We start from the raw sequence: 25,821 nt of genomic DNA, 5'->3' as shown, positions 1-25,821 counted from the left end.
TACTCTTGTGAACAAATGATGCAGGCTGTGCAATGAAATTTTCTTCAAATATTTGCAGATCTATTTTGAAACAGCGTCTGAGGTTTTTCTGACCTCTTTATAGAAGTAACTTCAGGATTTTTATCCTGAAGTTGGAGTACAGTTTAAAGAATGAAAATTTGTAGTCCATGATGTTGTGAAACATAGGTTTCCAGAAGACAGTGGTCTTCCTGTAATTAAAGCTGGAATTTTATGAATGAAGTCGGTGACAAAAAATATTTTTCTTTCTTTGTCTAAAGCTGCGCAGAGTGAGGAGCGGCTGTGTGCATTTAAGGACCCGTATCAGCAGGACCATGGAATCAGTGAGAGCCGAATCTCCCAAGAGAATGGCACCATTTTGTGCATGAAAGGCAGTACCTGCTATGGACTTTGGGAAAAAACACGGGAAGGAGACATACATCTGGTAAAGCAAGGTATGTGACATTTTGTGGTAAGTGCGCTAGTTTTTGCTACTCTTCAGCTTTTTGTGATGCAGCAAATAAATCTGAGGATGCTCTTCTGCAAAACTGGTTGTTTTGTTTGTGCAATGTAATTAGACTTCCCATTTAGCAATTTTGAAAATGAACAGGAAGTTTTTTGAAATAAACTATTTCTGAAAGAGATTAAAGAGCATGGTATACAGTTAAAGGAAATAAAACTCATATTACTCGTTGTTTAGGACGTCCAGAGGAAGATAACTGTCTTGAATGTACTTTAGTATACTTATTGATATTATGATAAATTCAAAAGTGAATGTCTTTTTAAAAACGTACATTCGGGTTGATTGGATGTTTGTTAACAAAGGGAACTGCAGCTCTAGAACAGAACTGTGCCATACTGTTTCTTAATTCATTATTCTTTTGTTGAGAGCATGATGGCAGGAAGGGGTGGAATGTCATGCAGTTGCTGAAGGTGAGCTTTGATTTCCATTTTCAGGGACTCTGCTAGGTTATTTGGGTACAAATTAATGTAGTATAACGTATGAACAGAATGAAAACCAGTGACCAAACATGTGCAGTTCAGTTTGGTTGCTTGCTTCTGCCCCTACTCTGCCTTCTTCTGTTCCAGGCACTTGTTCATAAACAATGCTTAACTGTCATTGGCTGTATTTGAGAAGGGACAATTGCTGTAGGAAAACAAAGCCCGCACTAAGCAGGAAATAAGTTGTGGTAGAAGATTCCAGTAAGATTCCAGTTGACAATGAGAAGGACGGAATTGTTAGAAGTTGTGCCAGAAGCACCAAATTATTGATGTGGTCTTGTTTTCCAGCTGTTAGAAGACAACTAAGTTACAGTTTTGTCTTGGCTGTGGATCAGATGGTAGTGGTATTGTCTTGGTATCAGAGAAGTGGGGAATAGGATATATTTGCTTAGAATGCTCAAGAACTCAGGTTTTGTCATACTGGGGTAAACACCTTTAATGTTGATCTGTACCACTGCCTCTGTTTCTTCTCCTTGTCTATCACAGATTCTGAAAGAAATTATCAGTTGTTGGTTTAAAAGATAGTAGTGAAATCATGAAACAAATTACGATAACTGTTTCCGCTCCATTGCATCATATAATTCAGTATTATATGGTACTGATTTTTATAGGTGTGCTTAAATTGTCCATGCAATAAAATTAATTTAATTAATTTAATGCCCCCTATACAAGAATGATTATAATTTACCTCTGTTTACAGGATGCTGGTCTCATATAGGAGACCCACAGGAGTGTCACTTTGAGGAGTGCATAGTTACAACCACCCCTTCCTTGATTCAGAATGGAACATATCGGTTCTGCTGTTGTAGCACTGACTTATGTAATGTCAACTTCACTGAAAACTTCCCACCTCCTGACCCAACTGATACAACACCTTACAGTAAGTCAGAGGTTTCAGTTTCTGTCATTTCATGGTTGAAGTCATTTAGAGAATGATTTTTCTTTTGTGCACTGTAAAATATGAAACGTGACCTTTCTAACGCAGCAGAAATGCCAAACAGATCTTTTCCATGTGAAGTTTAATGTGTTTATTTATTCCATGGTGCTCTGCAAAGAATGAGTTAAATGCTTACAAGTATTTGTTTAGGAAACTGCTGAAAGCATATTATGTTTACTAAAGTGCTCTCTAATCTTGGGTGCTTGGGTGTTTGGGTGCCTAACTGCAAAAGCCTGTGGGAATATTCAGAAGAATTCAGACTTGACTTAAAAATGAGCTAGGAAGTTCATTAAAATCATGGCACATTTGAAAAGTCTGCCACATCTATTCAGTTCTGTTTCATGGAACAGTCCTAAGAGAAAGTGATCAGGCCGCATAGATTCTAACAGTCTTACAGTCCTTTGAAATCTGACTTTTCTTTTGTATACCTTGAGATTAACTTTGACTTAACAATCAAAGAGTGCTAGTTTGAGCAATTTAGTTTTCATTCAAATTAGATTATCTATATTTTTATTTATTATAAAGTGAACATAGTGCATTGATCCAAATCAATATATTAACCCCGAAACCTCATATTTCAGAATGAGGGTCATGACTTACAGACGCTCTGTGATGCTGCCTTCCAAGCATTAAGAAACACAGTTGTTTAACCTAATGTAAACTTCTGGATAGCCTTTTCTAAATGCAAACTGTGAAGGAGAAATTGAATAGTGGCAGGCTTGTAAATGGTAATGCAACTGCTTCAGCATATTGAAAGTTCTTTGTCACTGGAAAGTGGTTTGTGAAATGACTTTAATGGGATGGTATTTACAGCAAGAAAAAAGCAGTTTATATTTAGGAATGATAATTCAAAGAATTTGCATAGTGATGATGTTGATGCCTTCAAAAGTAGTTGTAGGATAGAGTTTTTATAAGCAATTTTGGGCAAAATGAGGGCCTGGCATATTAATGAGAAAAAAAGAGAAGTAACCTTTTATTGGGAAAATGCACCAGGTAAAGTGAGCTGGCAAGATGTATGGCACCTTTTGTCTGATAATACTGTTTGTACAGTAAGCATCACTGTTTGGAACTTCTGTCAGAGCTCAGTACTGTACAGAACAAGACATTGCTTGACTCTGGTAATAGCTGTGTGATAGAGCTCCTCAAATATGACTGGTGTTACTGCTGTGCAGTAAATTCAGACAGGAAGGAAAAAAAGCATGTAGTTCCTTTTCCCTATCTATCCTCCACAGTAGGGAGATAAAGCTTTTATAAAACAACTTGTGTTTGTGCTTCTCTAAGGGTAAAAATTACGGTCTGAATTAATTTATTTCATGATAACATTTCCAAATAATTTTTAGATTGAACTTCTAATAATAAAAAAAGTCTAGCCTGACTTGCAAAGTGAGAGGAAAAACATATTAAATGTGTAACACAGTCCTCAATTCACCCAGCTGCAATTGAGTGTTGCAGCATACGTTTCTGCTGACTGAAACTGTTTTATGTTATTGTGTTGCCTCCCATTTTCATAATATGCAAATTTTGTTTTAGACATAAGCAAAGTAGGTTGCTTACTGACACAGTTGTTTGCCTGTGTTAGCTGTGCTAGAGATGGAGATTGGCTGTTCCAGCACGAAGGATGGCCTTATTTACTATTCTGATACTTTATTTATAAAACTCTGCTGTCCCTTTCCCAGCCCTCTTAACTCTTTCTAAAACCCATTTTGATGCTGTCCTCAATACTGAGGACAAAATTATTGCACAAGTCCTATGGAAAATCTTCTCGTTATTTCAGTATAACCTCTGAATTATACATATTCACCTATATTTCTTTAATAAAATATTAAAAATATTGCATGTGGAAAAGATCTTCAATGACAGAAAATAAGCTTCTTGGACTGATAGAACTGTATTTATCTTGATGATGCTATAAATTTCAAGGCATGTTTGAATAGTATGTGGTTAATTGTATGAAGCCTAATGATTTCAGCCAACAGTCAATCTGTAGGATCTGTGCAAACTGTTAAACTCTTGAGATAAAGCTATCCCCCCAAAAAGAATAAAACACGAATTTGTACGATCACTTGGTTGTTACATAGGACAAATAACAGTAGCTCGTTGAAAGATGTAGCTAGAGTATAGATGTTTCAAGACTAGAAGTTAATTAGAATTTTTAGACATGTTAAATACAACAAACCATTGTTCTCATAAAATTCACAAAGTCTTCTCACGAAAATTACGCTTAATTTTTATGTCTTTTAGGATATTAAAAAAATTTGTATCATAACCATGTCTTCATGGAATGGAGTACGTTCTTTTTGTGTAGGTTAGTTCTCATTTTGTCAGAACACAAATACGAAAGATCCATCCTATCTTGTAAGAAAACACTTATAAACATGACAAATAAGGTCGAGGTCAAACTGGTTTTTGAAGCCTTAATTTTAATCCTTTCCGCTTCTTAATTTGCAGGTGGTAGGCAGTCATACATTTGAGTAGTCATAATATTATTTTGTTCTGTCTTAAAAGTAATCTGGAAAGATTCAAGTAGTTATTAGTTGATTGGCTGTCCCTCCAGATAGAATTTTGCAAATGCTGTAGGATGCTGTGTAGTCTAGAGACCACAGTCTTGAGATATTAAAAATGAAAAGATTCGGTTAGCTGATTCCTGAATTAGCAGAAGTAGCCTGGTATTCGTTTCAGATCTGAAGATTTTACCTGTGTAGTTTAGGGCTACTTAAATGCAGAAGTTTCAGAATTAGCTTGCATCCTCAGCTCTCACTTTTCAGTCAGAGTGGGTGGAAGTACTTTCTCGTGCTTTGAGAAATTACCCCAGGTAGATTCATTATTCTTACATCTGTTTTCACAAAAAGAGCTCCACCATGTTACGTTCAGTAAGTATCTGTATATACCCTCTAACTCCACTTTAAAAGGGCCAGCTATTTCTTTGGGTAAATGTTTTGAAATTTATTTACTCTATTGTCTTTGTCCAGCATTTATTTTGAGACTCTTGTAAGCTACCTGCCCCTTGTGTCTACAGAATACTTTCCAAATTCTGAGTTAATTTGAAGGTAACTTCATTCATTTGTAATGACCATTTAAACAGAGGTAAGTGTTCTTCCTCATGGGTCATAGATATATTGTTGTAATTAATCATTGAAGTTAAAATAACATCAGGATCAAAAAAACCAAGCCATTTTTAATTATGGTTTCTTTTTTTCCTCAAGGCTGCTTTCCTGGCACTGTGCATAAATTAATCTCACAGCAACTGGGTGTTAAGTATACATCTTTGCATGGCGGGTAATGCATTTGCAGGATGCATGGGAAAATTCCCTGGCAACAAGAGCTGAGCATTGCTGGTTCATACTGTTGTTGAAACAATGTAGGTGTTTTTTTCCTCTTAACAACAAATGGTGGCTGTGCTTTTGAAGAACCTAAAAACTTAATATTATGTAAGAGCACTGAAATTTGGTTACAAAGAAGCTGCTGCCTCATGCAATAAAAGAAGCTGGTGTTTCTTTATTCTAAACCACTGATAGATTGATTTATCTTCTCACTGTACCATCTTGGCCTTTCTTGGCCAGCTTCTTGCTACATATGTGTCTGGTTTTAAGTGCTCATCGAATTCTGTGGAAATTTAGCTTAGGAAAGCTACCATTTTTAAATCATGTAATTATTAAAGTGCATGACTGGGTCAGGCTAATTAAGGTAGTAATAGAAAGTTTTGATTCAGCTACTACTTTTGAGAGGTAGCAGTTAGACTCATGTTGCTGTGGGCATGTGGCCCAACCTAGCTCTACTGAAGTTGAATTAGATCACGTCATGCTAATTTTGCAAAGTCGTAACACTGTTCTCTCTCAGTTCTTATCTTGGATTGCTTGTTCTGAGAGAGTAACATCCAGTATTAATTTGTAGTTGAAATGCCTTTTCTTTCAGCTGGATTTTTCTTGGCAAGTGCAGAGCTTGGTCAGCAAAGTTTTTAGCAGTTGTTTGAGCAGTTCTTCCATTTCTGCGTCATGTAAGAAAACACTGTAAATGAACATTCTCCCCTATTTGTGTAATACTTGTCCTTCTGATGATTTTGATCTATGGGAAATGGAAAATTACAAACCCTTGCAATATATCTGACTTTCTATTTTGAAAATGGAGGCAGGAATGATCCACATGAGGACTAACATTTACACCCTTGAAATAGTGGGAAGTAAATCAAACACATCTTACACAGCTAAGGGTTACAATGCTGTATGTCATCTTTGTATCTTCACTATGTTATGAGGCAGGGAAATGTATGTGGGAAAGTAGCAGTAAATATTAAGGCAGTAGTTAAGGGCCTAGCTTTATTGTGAGTAGGAGGACAACAATATGCCTTCTAGGAAGTTATTTTACTGGGACATTGTAGAAAATGGAGTTACAAGGGGAGAAAAAGTAGAAGTGAGTTGCTATGGGAACAAACAAGAAGTATTATAGCAATTAGTAATCTTTCTGGATGGTTATGTAGAAATTGAAGCAAAAGCCTTAGTTTCTGTACAATCAGTAGAAGGTTTCACAAGTCACTCAAGATAACAGGTAATGCTTGTTGAGTAACTTCAGTGATTCTCATTACAAACAGCTATATCGAAAGCAGAATCTCTTACAGATTGCTGTTAGCTGCACTTAATGTTTTAACTTCTAAGACATCATATTCTTTTGAGATTAAACTGGCGTCTTTACTGAATTTAAAATTAAAGCTTTGATGTACAATTGGAACTTGAATATGAAGGCAAAGTCTACTTAGAAAAGCTGTACATGTAAATTTTTTTCTCTTACAGAAGCATTTAATCAGGAAGGTGAAATGGAAATGTTTATGCTGAGATTTAAATATTTTGGAAATGTTTGGAAATGTTGCAAAGCTTTTACTATGCACCACAAAGCTACAAAACACTGAAAACTGTGCTAAATAAATGTTTGTTCTTATTTTAAATTAGAGAAACATTTCAAGTATTATTTTTACTGCCAGAAAACCCTTAAGTTTTATACTGTATTTCCTGTTGCTTTATCAGTCTGCACCAGGTAGGAAAGCTGGACAAGGTAACTTCAGAGCTGTGCTAACACAAACCATTTTATGACCAGGAGTTTCAAGAACAAGAGCTTCTGCAAACTTCTTTTAAAAATATGTTAGAAACTAAAAAACCCACAACTTTTATCTTGAAATATTGCAGTAATAGTGCATATTACACAATTGTGCTGATGTGTTAGTGAAGTGCTGCACTATAGCTGCGCTTTGTTTCAGAGGGCTTAAAGCATTGTACTTCAGAATCCATAGAGAGCTCAAATCTTCAAGTACATGTGGGCATAACTTAAAATTGTCTGAACAGCATTGTAGTCATCTTTGACATTTCCTGTATATTTCTAGTACCACATGGCAAATATTTTATTTGAGTTTCAGACCCAAAATGAAGACAAGAAGCATCAGTTTTTCTGAAGCGTAGTTAGTGATCTTGTGCCTTCTTCAGAATTAGTGAAAGCATGTGTAGTAAACTAGTGTCTGTAAATAGGTGATTCACATTTCTTGCATTGTGCAGTTCTTGAGTTCTTCATTTGCATCTCTACTGGAAATCAGCTGCTTAGAGTTGGTATGTTTTATGCACTTCTCAAAGTTTAAAGATACGCAAATATCTTTGGAATACAAATATTGTAATGTGTTCCAATTTTTTTGAAATGCTGAAATTTTGAAATGCTATTTTCTGACTTCCATATTGATATTAATAATATGACTTAATTAGCCTATATCTGTTGTTACAATGCATTTTGGAGCTTTATTGTGAATACTTTATAGATGCAAGATACAAATAGATAAGACTGACGAGAGTGGAACTCAACATGTAAATAACAGAGACTAGAAAAAGGTAGTAGTATTTTTACTTCTCTCTCCTTAAAGTTAGAAGAGGAGCAAGCAAGATTGCTATACTTTTAGTCTTTGTTCAGATGCTACAGTATACAGTAAACGTAATTCTAAACAAACCATGCACTGCCCATATGTCTTGAGGGTGAATGAGAACTCACTGGAAGGTGAATGGACATAGCAGGATTCTTTTTGCAGGTGTTTGTGATCGGTGGGTTTTCTGATATAGTAGCAATAGTAGATTTCTAATAAATGCTTTCTCCGCAATGATTAAGTATTAATAATGAATACTTACTGATTTCTAGCTCTTTTATTTCTGCACCCCTAAAATTTTAAGACTGCATGCTGTGAATCTTAAAAGATCAGAATGAGTTACATATGATTATAATTCAGTCAGGAGTAGTCATATCTGGTGTATTTAATGCTAAGGTATGAGATAATTGTTTATTACCTTGAAGTTTGAGTACAAAACATGAGAAAGCATCAGTGACAAGTTCAGCAGTTTGCTGTTCCAGTCTTCTGTGTTTTTAAGTTGATGACACTGCACTCAGTGAAACGTTACCAGAGTGGGCTGCCCTAGCCAGTTATATCGACTTAACTAGCAAGATATCGTACTCTGTTGGCATTACTCAGTAAAAGGTTATGTTAGACTGGGTTGCATTCCTCATACTTGATTTATTTATTAATTTCAACCGTGGTTCTACTCTGTTGTTCTTTTTTTAAAGGATGAAATTAATGGAGTTTAGATGAAAAGGAACAAGAGCTCAGCAAAGCTCAGTTACAAAGCATGCTAGGTGCTACCAGCAGCATCTGATAAATTCCCACCCCCAGTTTTGTCTGCTCCTGATAGATTGCTAGTGAGAAAGGTTTGTGACTGCAGGCTGCTAGAATAGTGGGAGGCAGGCTTGGGAGTGGGAATGTTAAGCACAAAACTGAACATTGCTTATAAATACTAAGTCTATTGTTGGCTGTTCAATACTAATAAAATTATCTGTGTGGTTTAATATTTCGATCACAAAAAGCCTTCTATGTATTTTTCTTACTCCTTAATTGGACGTTTTCTCTAAGCCTTGCTTATTACTGTACTATATGCTCAGTTGGCTGACAAAAGTATCTAATCCTGTGTCATGGTTCTGTCTAAGACAATTTACACTCTCGATCCTGGAACTGATGCAGTTTTGAAAGAAAGCTTTAGGAGTTTGGCACATGCAGTGTGACTGGAACAGTCCTCTGTGAGCTCAGCTGCCTTGCAGGCTCTCCTGCACTACATGCATACATTGGCACCAGGGAGCTCAGTCCCCTGTGGAGAGACAGGTTTGCAGGGTGGGTACAGGGGGATGTGGGCTCTGCAGAACTGGTCTTTTATCACTGGTCTTCTGTGGGCCTTTTTTGGTCAATTTCTTTATCTGACAAATATGGTGAACCTGAGAATTCTATATGTGTTATTTTCTAGCTCCTGTCTTTATGAAATGATGTGCAGTGACTCTTCAAATGGGAGATTACCAGGAGGTAAACCAACAGTGGTTTTTTAGAGTCTAGTAAATAAATCCTCTAGGTTTTTAATAACATAGTAAGCTGCTTGTAGGAGCATTGGAATTGTTTTTAGACCAAGTGTTCTTAAAACAGCTTGAATTCAGTCAGTCAGATGTCAGCGGGCTCCTGCAGAGGCAGGCATGGAGCAGGCCGCCTTCCTGCCAGCGGCTGGGGGCACTGTGTCCAGGCCCCCCAAGTCTTCTGTTGGGAGTATAACCAAGGGCAGGAGCTGTATTTCATGGAAGCTAGAGTTTGTCTTCTTCCATCTTGTCAGGCAAAATCTCTTTATGTTGGAAGGATACCGAGAATCAGGATTTTATTCATTTATTTATTTATTCCTTATGAAGAAGGGCTTACATCCTTTTCATTAATGAAGTGAATGGCAAATTCCAGTGAGTGCCTCAGGTACTGAATTGTGAATGAGCGATTGGCTGTACAATTAGAATGTGGAGTTTTATAACTGGGTGTCTAGCTCCTGAAAAGGTGCATGTGTCATCCTGACTACAGGCATCTCCGTTTTGTTCTTAGGAACTGAGCTGTCTGGAATGTTCTGAAGACACAGACCTGAGGTGTTCTGTTGCCTTTCTGGCTAACAGGAACCATGGGCTCAAAAGAACAGACAGAAGATCATAGAGCAACCAGGGGAGGCCACACAGACAGGAAAGCATCATGTCAGTGTGCTCCTAAATTTTCAGTTCAGTGCTGTTGTTTTGTTGCTATCTAAACAGGAGATGATGACATTGAAATCTTCACAGAGCACCAGTGGATGCAATTATGCTGTTGAAAGAGATTCAAGATGATAATAAAAACCTATTTGTGTTGGTTTTATAAACAGGAATGCTGACTGTTGCTAGTAGAGTAAGTTAGAGTGAAGGAAATTCATTAAAGTGCATGTAGTAGACACGTATGAAATACGAAGAATACAGTTCCTCTATCTGTAATTTTTTCTGTATACTGTATGTGTACTGAAACTTTCTGTGTTCCTTTGTTTTGAAGTATTTGTGTGCATTACTTTTTCCTGACACATTGCAGTTGGGATGTTACTTCTGTGTTTTTTGAAATAGTTGTTGATATGCATTATGATTATGCATATCAACATATATGACTATGCATTATTATCTTCACTGCTTCATATTTAATAAATAAAATGAACAGTGCCCCGTTATAATGGACGCTGGTTCCTCAGCATGAGGGAATCAACAACTCCTGTTTTAGTGTAATCTGCAACTTTACTAAGTGTGCATTCGAGTCCTCTATTGAGATCATTTATATAACCACTAGAAAACTGGGCCTAACATGAAGTCAGAGGAACTCAACCAGTGGCTGGCCACCAGCCTGTTGTAGCTCCATTTATTCTAGTTATTGGAGCCCAGCCCATCATCCAGTTGTTCATCCATCGTGTTGTCTATTTGTCTACATTTTGTCCAGAAGGATTGTGTGAGAAACAGTATTGAAATTCAAAAAGATTTCATCAGCCGGCTTTTCTCGGTTGCCAAAGTGCGTAACCTTGTCATAAAAGGGAATTACATTTGTTAAACAGGGCGTTTCCATTGTGAACCCATGTTGTCAGTGACCAGTGTCTGTGTTGTCTTTCAGGTGTTTTTCAGTAACTCCCACAATAATCCTCTACATAATTTTGGTACACCAAAATGAAATACGTTTCCTCACCCCTGCAGGTGTACCCTATCCATGTAGGTATTCAAGGTCAGGTTGGATGAGGCTTCAAGCAGCCTAATGTATTGTTTGGTAACCCTACTCGGCTCATGGAAGGGGGGTGTGTGACTAGATGATCGTTAGAGTCCTTCCGCCGCAAGCCATTCTATGATTGCATGTGAGTGGGGCGATGGTGTATGTTTGTGTGTGTGAAGCACTTTCCTTTGTTGCAATTCTCATTGTGACTGAATTTCTGAGAGGAGATAAAGTTTTAAATGTCAGCTGTTGGGGGTTGCGGAATGTGTGATTTTGGCTTTCATACTTTCCATGTCAGAATAGGTATGGATCTTTTGAATAGTGAGTGTAATCAGATTTCTGTAGAAAGTTTATATATCTCTTTTGATCGTCTGTGTTTTCATTTGGGACATTAAGATATTTATTCTGCAACATGGGATAGTTTGAACTGAATATGTTAGTCTTAGAATCTAAACTTAGAATCTAAACCAGTCTTAGAATCTAACTTAAATTCTAGTTTATTTCAGTTAATTTGGGTATTACATTTTTGTATGTTAGTTGTGCAGATATGTCTAAAGGAGGCAAGTTAGAAATTCTATTTGAAAGGGCAAGTGAATTGTGAAGAGGGAAGTGTGAAGACTTAACATTGCTGTAGCTTTTTTATTTTAGCATCAAAGGTGAGATTTGGCATTTTCAGAGGCAAGAGGGAGGTCTTAATGTTCTAAGACAGGATACAAAATTGCATTGAGACTGAACTGAAGCATTTAATAATTTTGAATACCTTTGAAGGTTCCACTAAGATTGTTTCAGTAGGACTGTTTTATGCATCTTAAAGCTTAATCCTAGTAACTATTGCATGTATCCTTCTTGGTGCCAGAATAGTTATTTCATGAAAATTTCTAAAGTATGTATGGATAATATTACACAGCTTTTTATTTTGGCCTGGATTTTGGCTTCCTTTAGGTTGGTAGCATGAAGCTCATTTAGAAGTGTCTGCAAGCCTGTAAATATTTTCCTAGGCTAGCAAAAAAATTCCTTGTTCCAGACATCTGTATTGACTTTAAACTAAATATACTCTGAGCAAGGGTGAGGGATCATTGCAGACTGCATAAAAGCATATTTCACTATAGTAACACTTGGAACAGAAATAAGAGTGCTAGATGACCCTTTCCTATGCAGAACCAAAATCTTCCCATGTATCACTGAGTGGTGACTCATAGCCATGTATGTTGATGTGTGCAGAAGCAAGATGTGTGTGTCTGAGGAATACATGGTGCTCTAGCTAGCCCTAGCCAGACCTTCTGTGTGGAGCCGTTGAGATCACTGTTGCTTTGTCATAGTTCTGTTTCTCCCATTAAAGAAGCAACTCGCCATAAGAGTAGTTAGAAAAGTAGTTTTAAAACTCAGCAAATTAGTACGAATGTTATAAAACATAAACATAAGCACGAACTTCTGGAAGGTAGTTATCTAAGCTGCAGTGCATGCTAAGTGATTATACTTCAAGTGTTGTTCTTTTTCCCTCCATTTCTGTTCTCCATGGATATAATTGCAGCAAGTAAGGCAAAATGGATGGTTCTGGTTGAGCTATTGTAAATTACATGTAGCAGTGTTCTTCCTCTGAGTGTAGGTTGAGACACTGCTGTCTCCAAGATGGCATGGGGAAGCAGAGAAAGCTTGGTGAAAACATATTGCAAAATAAAACACAGAAAAACACCAGCAGTCATGGCTAGATGAACATGTAGAAAATATCTTAATTGTTTTTTGAACAAGTTTTTTAATGACTCTGCAGAGTAACTCAGGCTTCCCTGCCTTTGCGGACACTGACAGCAGATCAATCACACACTTGCAAGCAGTGCAAATGGGAAACATTCACCACCACGTGTAGGTTTGGGTGTGTGGAACACTGCACACACCCACATTGGACACTCCCAACTGCAGAGCCATTCATAGCATCTTTGGAGCGAACTAAAAATGTGTGTGGGTGAAATAAATACGCACTGTAAACCAGAAGTGTTGCGCATCTCCTGAAAGCGGTGCCAGGAGCTCGGGAGGCATGCTGTCCTCAGGCCTTGCAGCTCTTGCAGAGTTCTTGTACTGGCACACTCAGTGACAGAGTGCCGTGAAAGACGTGCTCAGCTTTGGAAATAGGAGGCTTCTTACATCCTGCCCTAAATAGAGAGTACTTAGTGTGTAATGGCAGTAGGAGAGTCTGCATCAAGGAATTGTTTTTACACTTGAGATTTTCTGTAGCTCAGACATTTGTTTTTCTTATTTTGATACAGATCAGTTAGATGTGATTTTTAATTTTTTTTGTTTTTACAGAGACCACCAAGCTCTGCTGAGGGGAGGAAGTTTTCATAGTAGGCTCAGAGTGTTAAATATCTGTTACAAAGACAGTAATGTTTAAATTTTGCTACTGGAGGAAAACTCATCAATTGTAAATCGTATATATTTTACTGACTGTTCCAGAATAGACAAGTGAGTTAAGATACCAAGATATGTCTGTACAGCAACTCCCAACTTTGCTGGACTTGGTCCAGCACTGAAGTATTGTGTGGTTTTAGAGGCTGTAGTAGACTCTGCAGAGCAGGGAACAGAAGCGTGTACAGTCCTGCATTCAGTAAGAGTCCAGCTGGGTGGTCATCACGTTATACATGCTAAGGAATAGAAGTTTCCAATAGCAGGGGATGTGCTGAGCTAAATATTTAATTAGCGTGCTAGGATCATTTATGTGTTTATCAAAGTCATGCTCATTTTATGACTGCTTGCTTGCTTGCTAACTTGTCAGTTGGAAGGCGAGCATAAACTGCTAAGTTTTGAGATTTTTTTAGCAGTCTGTGTAAGAATTCAAGAATCCATGTAGTTTAGTGATTTACAGTTGTTACTCAAGCAGGACTTAAAGCATATCCACTATCACAGTGATGTCAAAAGCACACCATGTGATTGTTCTCTGTGATATTGGTATTTGTAATTGCAGTTGTGTTATGTCAGTAGCAGTGTCTTATTCCCAAAAGTGCTATTGATACAGTGAAGTTCTGTGTTATGATGGAGCTCTTGAAGTTGATAGGTAAGCTTTTCCATTCTTTCAAGATTATGATACAGCCAGATAGTAACAAGTGCTGCTAACTGCAATTTTTTACATGTTGTGAAGCAAATATAATGACTTTTGAAGTTTCAGTGTCTACTTACTGCTGAAATGTAGCTATATTTGTTTTGTTTAGAGCATAGTCTCTATACATGTTCTTGATAGCTAGCCAGTTATACAACGTAGAAACAGTAACTTCCCTAACTTCAAAGGACATATAGCAGCGCTCTAGATTTCTCACAAACCTGTGGATTTGAAGTTTTAAGCAAAGAGTTGTTTTAGAAAGAAAAATAAATAAATAAATAAAGTGCAAGCTGAAAGTGTGAAGTCTATTAAAGTCCCCTGTTTTAATTGACAGTCAGTTAGTGGGGGTTATAGAGTTACATATTGCTAAATCTGATTTAAGACTAGTGTGAGAATGGTGGGCAAAAAAAATTCACAAGCCTATTGTCTTAATTTTGGGTGACAGATACGTATTAAAAGTGGGCAAATTTCATAGTGACTTTGAAATCTAAAAGTCCTTTGGTGCCCAGCTGGGAACCAAATAAGTCATATGAAAACCTTGGCTATGGCTGCTTGTGATGTGTTAAAGCAAGCACACCTGTCAGGAAGGAGTCATTCTCAAGTTTAAATTAGTTTTGTTTGACAAAAAAGATTTCTATTCATTTTGTGGGACTTCAGTTTTTTGCCATTCATTTAACAGGATTTCATGGTATGTTCAGGACTTGAGTAAATTAGATTGACAGAAGCCTGCTTTATATTCATTTTTAAAGAGGCTGTTTCCCATTCTAATTTCTACCGTTTGAAGCAAGCATTTGTATAAACATATCTTCTGAAGTTACCAATCTTAAAATTTAATTGTACAATGTCATTAAAACAGTTAAAATCTGTATACAGGGCTGTGTCAACATCAGGGTTTCATTTAAGAATTCTTTTAATTGCATTGAAAGCATATTTAAAACAGAAGAGCTACAGATACGGTATAGTTTAGTATGCAGAAGGGTTTTGTTCAGTCTCTGAAAATAATCTAGAAATCACACAGATTCCAACACTGCTAAAAAAAAATCAGTTCCATAGGATAGTTCAGTGTCTCCACATTACCTATTTGAATTTGTGTTGAAATATTTATTGCTGGTTTGAAATAAGCTTGTTACTGTGGGGCAGACGGAGCATGTTATACAAGTAAGGCCAGCTGTATTTCTCATATGCCCACGGTGTAACACAAATTGATGGTTTTGATAGCCGCCTTCGCACTGGATTGATGTGCATTTGCTTTGGCAGGGGTGCTGCCTTCCAGATATTCCTTCCATCCAGCTCCTCATGATCTCCCTGCTGGCTTTCTCACCCAGCTCACTGCTTAACATAACTGTGGTTGTGCTGTGCAGCTGGTGGCACTGCTGGGGTGGAACATGCACCTGGAGCAGGAGGCAGGGAGCAAAGCTTGAGCTGGCACTCATGCTGGAAGAAATGAACATCAAACGATGTCTGCATTTCATCTGAAGTCAAGTACCTAGATCTGTAGAAGAATTTTTGCATAAGTGCAAACTAAAGATTGCTATTTATCATTATTGTCTTTTTCATCTTCATGTTATTTTAAAATAATCAGAATGTCCTTTGAAGTTAGGGAAGTTACTGTTTCTACGTTGTATAACTGGCTAAACTAAAGCACAGAGAAACAAAGTAACCTACCTAAGATCAGGTTATTCAGTATCAAAGCCAGCTTTATAGTTCAAGTTCTGGAAAGTGCTTCCTTCCTTGAAGGGGAAAAAATTGCCTTGACAAATACGTAACATGTGCACTTGTGTGCCCTCTTCTGAGCTGTAGTTATGTATTTGAAGGAGGACACTTCAGCCAGCACCTTGGAAACAGAAGCTGAGTGTCAGTGGAGACTACTGATGTTGCTGGGGTCTGCCTGAGGGAAAGGCTGTTCCTTCACTGTGTCCTTGTACCCATTGCCTTTTTGCCCGCTGTTTGGTGGGTATGCCTTTGCCTAGTTCTGCCATGCTCTGTTGTGTTTGCAGGTTTCCGCATCCTCTTCTGTTCTTCTCTTAGTTTCCTTCTACTTAAGGATGTCCCCAAATACCTGTCATCTCTTGTATGTTAAATGTCTTTGAGAAGGTGGTTCTTTCTGACAGGAGTTGGCTGAATTTCAGTGTTAACCAAGGGTAGGATTGGAGGGAAATATCCCTTGTGAAGGTCTCTTAGCTGGGGAAAATACATCCTTCAGCAGTAACCTCGGAGGTTCAGTGGGTCGTTGGCCACAGGCACACAGGCGTAGACATGGATGATGCCAGTGTCTGGATGACAGCAGAATGAGGAATGGGAATGAAAGAGGGATGAAGATGTACTGATGCTGACTGAGAGTGCCTATGTCTCAAGTAAAGGAGGAGAAGAGAATGTTCATTGCATTTCTCAAGGATCTTAGAGCAAGGAGGAGAGGGAGTTGGGGCTTTCTGTTTCGTTGCTCAATAGCTTCCAAAAGGAATTTCATCTGGGAAACATGAAAGGGAATCTGGTGAATATTAGGAATTATTTGGCCCTACAGAAAGGACAACGGGGAAAAACAGGGAGTATGGGTAAGGATTAGGGGGAAGACGGAGAGCACACGCTTTCCTCTAGACTTTGTCCTCCTAAGTCATGATAGGAGAAGCTGGAGCAGATGCATACTGTGAGATACCATGTGGCGTTTGGGTTGGCATTAGCCAGACAAACATTATCTTTAGTAACTGTTGCTGAAATATCAGACAGGTTTACCTCACTCCTTTTGACAGGTACTTCAGAATCTAAAGTTACAGAACCATGTACACACAAGAATGTGCACTGTACCAAAAGTACAGAAAAATGTTCTGGAGTCAGAAGATCTAAGTTTTAATACCAAAATACTGACTAAACTTAAGGATTACAACATTAAGCTGATTTAGGACACTAATTCCAAAAGACTGGGGCAGAAACCAGAAGTGTTATGAAGGGTTTTGTCGAACTTATTATCATATCATTTTGTATAGATCTTGGTTTTTCTGTTGAACAGATTAGCTGCCTACAATTGTGCCCTAATTAAGATTTTGGTGCACGGTTGGGGCGGTGATTTTTGAAACACCACACCACGCAGTCATGTCTGACAAATCGGTTCAGTTCTCATTGCGTGTTACAAAAGCTGACAGAGGAAAAACATCCCGACTCCTCGCTCAGTGGTGCCCAGCTCCAGTACCAGGCCGGGAGCCCCACAAGCAGGGCAGGAGCAGCTGCGCAAGCAGCATGGCCTTGCTCTCAGTGGCAGCCCCAGACAAAGCAAGCATTGCACGGAAGCAGACAGTGTGCCTCCAGCCTCAGCCGCGGCCTGGCTCCACGCTCTGTAAACAGCAACATCCGAGGCTCCGGCGTGGCAGGCAGTGGCTGCCTGACTGGTGTGCATGCAGGAAGCGCCTGCTTGTACAGGCCCGGCTGCTCTGCTCAGCCCTGGCACGGCCCTCCTGCCAGCAGCCCCAGGCTGACGGAGCAAGGCAGCACCTCCAGCTCGGGGATGGCCATCCTGTGCTCACAGCAATCAAAGACACAGAACGTGCGGGCGTGCTGGATTGCAGCTGCCTCCTTTAAAGGAATTTGTGGTTTTGGGTTCACATGCTCGTGTGAAAATACACATTCAGTGTTTTGATGTCATTTTTGTGCTTTATTTTTAGTAGAGCAATATGCTTGGGAACATTAAGAATATGAAATATGTAGCTATTGAGCCAGCTGGATTTCAAATAACTTTAAAGAGACTTTATGAAGCATGCTTTTTTCTCTGTTGCAGCACATGCGTTTTTTTGTTCCAGTTTCTACAGACCGTGGCTCAGTGCCGTTATGTTGCTGCCACTGTTAGCACATGATGTGATGAGGAGGAAGGCTGTCAGGTTCACAAGTCTTAGAAGGGGATAATGTAGATGTTTTTTCAGCCATTTTATTATTGAAAAAAAAAAACATGGCTATTTTATTTTTTTTCATGGAAGATGTTTCTAGTACATGATTTATTGTCCAAGTCAGCATTTGGTTAAGCTTGAATGCAGGGTTCAGATCTGTACTGAAGTGCCTTTCGCTTGAAGTAAGATATTTCTTTTCTTTCTTTAGTTAGTGAATGCTTAGCTGTGTCTAGGACACTACAGAAAGGTAATCTAAATCTGGGATTGGTTTTGAGTTGCTATTAAATCTACCTACGTCATTATTCAAAGGGAGTATTCAAGCAGTGTTAGAAATGGCACTGAAAACTCACGGAAGAAAACACAAAGAAGTTGGGTTGAGTTTTTATCTACTCAGGAGTTATTTCTCCAGGAAGGTGACAGGCTGTTAATTTGTGTCTCTGTATCTACTCATCAAAGGAAGAGCCGTTAGAGATTGCATAACCCACTTCTCTGCCAAAGAAATTACCACACATACTTAATTCTTAAATTTCATGTATCTGTGCAGCCCTCAGTTTTCAAAACAAAGACAGTGAGTCCAATATGTGCTGCCTGGACTGTTGGTAGATGCTCCTGCAGAAGAGGATGGGGACTCGGGAAGGGAATCTACCTTTGACCACTCAGGTACAGGGAGCTCCCTTTGAGAAAAGGCCCAGAGAACTCCCATCTGACCTGCAGACTGACCGCAGGTTTCCAAAGATGTCTGCCTGACTTTAGCTGTAGCAGACTTCCTTTGGAGCATGCTATGGAAAATTATACAGCTTAAGCTGTAAATTCTGTATGTTCAGGCATTCTCTGAGGAGCTCAGGGGATCTGTGATGCATTGTTGCCAGGTCAGGATATTACTGCGGCACTTGTAGGGATCTGGTGATTACTGAAAGCCCAGGGAGTGGATGTCTGATTCTGTTCACCTCTGAAATACAAATAGAAATGTTAGGTATCCAGAGTGGAGAAAAACACAAAAAGATGCCGTAATGGACACTTCATAACAGTATAATGATGATTTTATATAAAAATATGATATTGAATGCAAACTGGAAAGATACTGGTGACTGCTTAAACATTTTCTTCAAATAATGAGATGACTGGAAATAGTGCAAACTTTATGCTCTAACTGAGCTTTTCAGTCTGCAGTAGAAACCAAGTTTCTCAAATGCTCTTGAGTCTGGGCGAGAAACATTCATTTTCAGTTTTGAAATAAAATCGCCTTAGGTTTACTGCTTGGCAGGGTTGTTTTGCTAAGGAATGTCGCACCATCTCACACAAAAATACCCTTCCCATTGTGCTTTTCATCTGTGCCAGCACCACATGCTCACTCATCTTCCACAGAAGTTTCTTTGCTAACCTCAGCCATTGTGTACTCAGACACTTGGATATAAAATAGTGCTTCCTGCTTGAACCTTGCTTTGATTTTTGATGGTGGTCACGGTGATTTGTATTATATGTTTTATTATATTTTACACTGTCTTAGATTATTATGGTTATTATATTGATGTTATATTGATGGTTATATATATATATTGATTTAATTTTATTAATAATTTGTCAAGTGCTGACAGAAGGATACTGTCTCACCTCAAATTTACAGATGCTTAAAACAGAAATAAGGTAATTGTGGTTTTAAAGCATGTACCTGTAAAAGTTTAGGTGCATCGCAAAAATTTGCAGGGAAAGAAAAGTTTAGGAAATGCTGTTATTTTTCCTTTAATTATTCACAGCCGGCCATATGGGCAGCAAGGTTTGCCTTGGGGAACCCAGCCTGTGGCAGGTGGGTTGGAACTTCCAATCTCAGCTGTTCTGTGATTGGATATTTTTATGGAAAACTGGAAATAGCTCCTGCTGGAGTTCAGTGTGGAGATCTGTGGAGAGTGACTTAAGAGACGTATTGAAGCCTTGTGGTATCAGCTTAACTGAGAATGTGCGTTTGAATGCATTTAGTTGTGTGACTGGGTTTCTTTGTGTGTTGAAAAGCCTACCGTAATATCTAAAAGGCCACTAATGTATGTTTCTTTCTTACAAGTTCTCTGCTTAATTTTTTTTCTTCTACATGTTCTTCCCTCAACTAAACAAATTTAAGATTCACTTCAGTAATTTGAGTCGTTTTGATATGTTGTTTATATTGGAGGTATTCTTGTTATTTACTCTGACATGCTGAAGACTGAGCTCTCACATTGCAGGATGGTGGATCAGCAATGAGGTAGTGCTCGGTGAAAAATGGCCTGGCTTGCGTAGTAAGGTCCATTTCATATAACTATATGTAGGCTGAGCAGACAAACAGATCATTCTTTATACATTATGCACAGAAATTTTGTAAGCAACCACAAAGTATTTAAATTATAAAAAAAATTGATAATCATATAAGTACAAGTAAGTATTTTTTCTTTTTTTAATGCAGAAAGTGGGAAATAAAGCATGTTTGCCAAGACATTTTTAACCTTGCAGAAAATACAAGGAAATTTAAACCTATGTGCTTTTGGAATAGTTGATAATTGTATGCTTTTTCAAAAAGCTGAGACTTTGTTGTCATAAAAGTTATACACAGCGACTGAGAGAAAAAATGAAACTTGAAACACAAGTAGAATTAATCATGCTTAGAGTCCCTTTTGCAATTTGCAGAGTAAGTTTGCAGTCATCTGCAGCCAAAGGCCATACTGTCTACATGCTTCAGCCTTTCCTCGTGGGTTGTGTTTATGATTTAAATGTAAGGCTTCCTTCATGCTTCTGATCTCATCCTTAATATCATTATCATTCCTAAATAGAAAAGCAACTTCTGTAACAGACTGGCAAAGAACATATTGAATTGATCACATCAAAGAAATAGTTGTAGGATGGCGTTAAGCCTCCACTTCTTTTTAAAGTGATCTGCATGGGCAGATCTCTGAGTCCCTGTGTAATTGTGCTGACTTTGATCAGAGCCCAGGCAGCTGGAGTTGTTTTGAAGAATCAGATGTTACAATGCTGTGAAGGTTGAAGGATGGTGTTCTCCTTATATTTTGGTGACTACCAGAACTTGGTAGTTATTTGGTGTTAAGATAGTTTAATATTTTGGTACCAACTGGAATGCTACTTGGCCTCTGCAACGTGTTAATACCAGAAATTCAGTGGGAACACAGGTAAATTTTTAAAAACTGGTTTTCATTATAGACAGTAATTGTAGTGTTTCTCTAACATGCTGTTACATAACACTTATCTAAACTTAAACACAACATGTATTTACTAGAATTATTTACTACGATGTGACAAATACGCAGCTGTGAGTCATTTACTTGAAAAGTGGGCAGCTGATTTTTAAAAATTTGAATGAAAAACTTTAATAGCAATACAAGGGTCTGGCAGAAAGTGGTTTCATGTGCAACCATTGTGTATTATGTGGAAACCTCCATTTCCAAATTACAGTTACCAGAATAAAAATTTCTCCAGGTATTTGGGGTTGTTTTCATACTACGTATGTAGATACTCATATATAGTGTATGTGTGTGTGTACATCTCTCTACTTAACGTGCAAAAATTTCAAAGTCTAGAGTTTTGTATTCAATCATCTAAAGAGTAGGAAACAATGTAATTGCTTTTGTCGTTCTAAGGGCATCTCCTTGTTTAGCTTTGTGTGATTCAGTCTTATTTACATAACCAAATATTTCCCCATGGGATTCCTGGCTTTTGAACATGGCAAACACTTGCTGTTCTTATAGTTTCCTGAAGATTTCTTATCCTAACAGCGATCTCTGCTGTGTCCCAGGTTTGATGTCCAGGGGATGAAGATCTTGCAGAAAGCAACAGCGAGCCCTTGGGCTACAGTGCTGTAGCAGCTTTGGTGCTTTCTTCTCCTGATTTTCCACTTGATATCTTGCACTTTCAGTAGTAGTTTTAGAGTCTGATGCACTATGAATTGGAAAATGTGGCAATTCTGTGTGGATTCCCGTGGTCCCAACCAAGACTGGAATGTTTTGCCTTCACACAGCACAGACTATGGCACTTGAACTGACAGTAACACAGACGGTGGTGGATAACAAAGGCTTTGTCATAGAAACGCTGGATTGTTTGAGTTGGTAGAGTCCCTTAAAGAGTAGAGTCCCTTAAAGAGCATCTGGTCCAACTCCGCTGTAATGAACATGGGTGCCTACAGCTAGGTACAGGTTGCTCAGAACCCCATGTCTAAAGGGACGGGGCATCCACTGCCTCTTTGGGCACCCTGCTCCAGTGCCTCACTACCCTTAGTGTAATAAACTTCTTCCATATATCTGATCAATTTATCTGGAGGGATGGGCAAGGGCAGGGAGGGGACAGATGGCCAGAGGTGTCATGGTGTTTGCTGATGGGAAGGGAAGACACAGGAATCCTGCACCTTTTTTCTGGCTCCAAAGGAAGGCTGCTGTGATGTTTGTAGGCTCTTTTGCCACTGGCCATCGTTACCTGATTTTGTCCCCATTTCCTTTTTTTCCTCAGAATGTTCTTTGGTAATATGATAAATGCTGATTTTTAAAATATGGAAACAGAAAGCATACAGAAGAGGCTTTCATTTTTGAAAGTTAAATTACAGAAAAATAAAAGAAGAAGCAGTTTCAACCATAGACACATAGATCGCAATACTCCAGTACTGATTAATATTACAAGCTTAAGTTTATAGTGGAAAAATTAATTGGAAGGAAAAATATTATTCCTCATGATGTCATTAGCACTGTCGGCATTTTTCTTTCATTGTCATTTCTGAGGAAAGCTAGGAAAGCAGCAGTAGGAAAATTGTGTGTGGCAATATGGAAGCTTAATTTTAAAATCTAATTTACCAAGGATATTGTAGCAGTGTTTGGCAGCTATTATGGCAGACATGCCTTAGGGGAGGAAAGAGAAATGCCTAATGTGGTAGCAGTGTGCGTAGGGAGTATCAGAAGTGCAGGGCCAGGTTCAGCCTAGCGACTCGTTTCTGACCAAGCACTGGAAGCGCTGCTGAAATGCCTTATTGGCGAGTGCCTTTGACGAAATTCTCTCCCTACACAGGGTCTGTTGTGCTTGGGGTTTGGAACACAGAAACAAGCTCTGTGCTGCTGGCAGGGTCGGCACACTGCTGGGAGCAGCGCTCTGCGGGTTACCAGCTGCTCCCCAGCCAGGAGGAGGGCATCTCTATTTTAATCACTTGTGCTGCTCCTTTTTTATTTTTTATTTTTTTGAAGGCTGCTGATACTATTTGTCATGATATTTCTTCATGATGTAATTGGTGCACTTCAGAAAATATTACATCAGAGTTACTGGTAGAATTTTTTCAAGACAGAAGAGCTGGATGCCTTCTAAGTAGCACAGGCATTGGTCACACTTTGTTTCTTTAAGCTGCTGCTTGAAGTCGCCCTGTTCTCCCTTTCCAACCCAAACAGGTTGGCTCTGGTGTCTTGGGCCTTACTGCAGCTTTTGGTGACTTATTCTTGTTTCAAGCAGTTCTGTTTTAGATTGGAAGCTGAAATAGGAATTTTTTTCATTCTCTATAAGGAATGCTCAGTAGAAACAAAAATTTCACAATGAAGAAACACTTGAGGGAGTTCTGCTGATATTTTGTGTACAAGTGTGGGTAGACTTGTGCTCCGTAATCAACTCTGCAGTCATTACATTTCCTACAGACTGCAGTTCATCCTCTCAGCATGTCATCCTATAAACTTGGACTGTCATTTTTTTAAGCAATACAATGGTTTGGGAATGATATTGGAATATCAATATTTTTGGTCTGAAATTTGAAGACAGTGTCAAAAAAGTTGATGCAGTTCCTTCCGTTTATCACTAAAGAAATACCCAAATATCAATGATGATCCCAAAAGATCGAATCAGATTATTGAGCAGCAGTTATGCATGTTCAAAGCAGTGTTTTACCCACCCGTATTAAGTTGAACTGCATATTACTAATCTGTTGAAATGTTTGGTTACCATCATTAAGGAAATTATCCTTAAATTTGTAAAAGGTGCTTGACAGCCCGGCAGTAGTAATTCCTACTGTAGGACTGACTATGACTACATGAATAGTTGACAACGTTGTTTTAAAGTGTTTATAAGAAGTAAAAACTGGTTCAGGATAAGCCAGTTTTGTGTTTTGTTAAGAAACAACTCTGCTTTAAAAAAAAAAAAGTTTATTTTCCTGTTGAGCTTCAGGAAAGTTCTTTACAGTTATTTGGCAAATGCAGAGATACCACTGAAGATAAAAAGTTTCCAGAGGGAATGGTCCATCAAGGACCAAGAATGCTGTGATCATTTTTCTCAACATGTTTTTCTACTACTGATCTCCACAAAACTGTTACTTGGGACTTTTTGTTGCTGCCAGGCCCCATAATACATTTACTCACATGCTTCTAATGAGAGAAAGCCAGTGCAGAAATGCTGCCAGACTCTCTAAGTAGTTGGTGCAGCTCAGAATAGCCTTCTCTGGCCCATGCTAGGAGTGGAGGAACAGCAAAATCCTGTTCCAGAAGGCAGGAAGGCAGCAGGATGGTGGATAGGGTTGTGCTGTCAGCCCTTGGATTGTAAGAGTGGCAAGAATGGAGCAATCAGACTTGGGCATTGGATAACGTTCAGGAAACAGTTGTTAACAGTTGTTAACAGACTACTGTATAGGCAGTAGGAAGTCTGTAAATGACTACACACCGATTATGTGGTCCAGGAAATACAGCAGAGGTTACAGCAGGAACCTCAGCCCCTCAAAACCTGCACTTTCTTAATATCAAGATGGTATCTAGCACCATCTTGGACTGATATGAAAGAAACCAAACAACATTATGTATATGCAAATATATGTGTGTGTTGGTGTCTGTATTTTTCTAGATAAGCAAAAAACATTGATTAAGCTATTCTATTCAAAAAATAGAATAGTCAAAATTACGATTTTCCTGCCAACAGTTACACATTTTCATACACTTATACAGTATTTTATATTGCTTTGTGTCATGTAAGGTTCTTTTATGCTGTGTTTTTTTAAATATATAGTATGTGATTGGGTGTGTATAGGTACATAGCTAGAATTCATAATCTAGGTGAAAACTGGAATCTCAGGTTTTTAGTCTCCAAATGATAGAAATCCCAACTATGATCGCATAGCACAACGCTCTGTGGCAGTAGTTTATTTTCCCTGTGAAACTCTCACCAAAACCATTGGTGATGGTATTTCTTTTGACAGAACAACTTGAAATTTGATAGTGTCATGAGTACCATTTGAAGGCTTTCTCTGATATGTGCTGCGTGTTATTTTTGAGGGGTAATTTTTCAGGTAAATAATCACATCTCAAATGCTTTTTTGTTTGCTTGTTTTGTTGTTGTTGTTTTGTTTGTTTTACCAACTTTTTAGTAGTTCTGCTTACCACTACAATTTTGTAAAAATGGAAGCTGATGTCTTTCACACTTGATTTCTTTCCTTATCTTTTTCTCCAGTGTTCATCCATGCTGGGAACTGGAATAAATGAATCGTGTTTAACTTACTGTAAATGCAGTTTGAGCAGTGAATTTGTCTGTTTATTCAGTTAGTGTAGACTGGGATAAATTTTATTTCAGTCTCACCTAAGAATTTACCCAATGTTTAAGCCTTGTGTGCATTATATGTTTTGTGGTTTTAGAATAGTTAGGTCTTGTTATGAGTCTTTTAAGGAGTACTTTTAGCAGTATATGAGACAAGTTTAAACATAGTTTGCGAACTTGGTTTTAAAGCCAAGGTAAATGAGGTCTTGTAATGCCACATTCCAGTGATTCTGACATCAGAGGAATATCTGCAGTAAGAAATTTCTCTGCTAAAGTGGCTGAATATTTACATACCTGAAAGAAACAAGATTGGGATCTGATGTGGAAAAGC

At 38.4% G+C, this 25,821-nt stretch overlaps 1 protein-coding gene across 4 annotated transcripts in view; it reads left to right on the top strand.

Annotated features, from left to right (window-relative positions):
• Positions 1-230: 230 nt before the first annotated feature.
• BMPR2 (bone morphogenetic protein receptor type 2) overlaps positions 231-25,821 on the top strand; it is a 46,012-nt gene continuing 20,421 nt past the window's right edge. For all 4 annotated transcript variants that reach the window (XM_042874343.1, XM_042874342.1, XM_042874344.1 and 1 more), the window contains exons 1-2: positions 231-452; positions 1,700-1,879. In XM_042874343.1, coding sequence (XP_042730277.1) covers positions 236-452; positions 1,700-1,879 — 397 coding nt within the window. In that variant the 5' untranslated portion in view covers positions 231-235. The remainder of the gene's footprint in view (positions 453-1,699; positions 1,880-25,821) is intronic.

This window comes from Lagopus leucura, unplaced genomic scaffold (assembly GCF_019238085.1).
Source record: "Lagopus leucura isolate 7727_CA_CO unplaced genomic scaffold, USGS_WTPT01 Super-Scaffold_100012, whole genome shotgun sequence".
Taxonomy (NCBI): Eukaryota; Metazoa; Chordata; class Aves; order Galliformes; family Phasianidae; genus Lagopus; species Lagopus leucura.
Note: the sequence above shows the minus strand (reverse complement) of the source record. Positions and strands in the feature narration are given on the sequence as shown.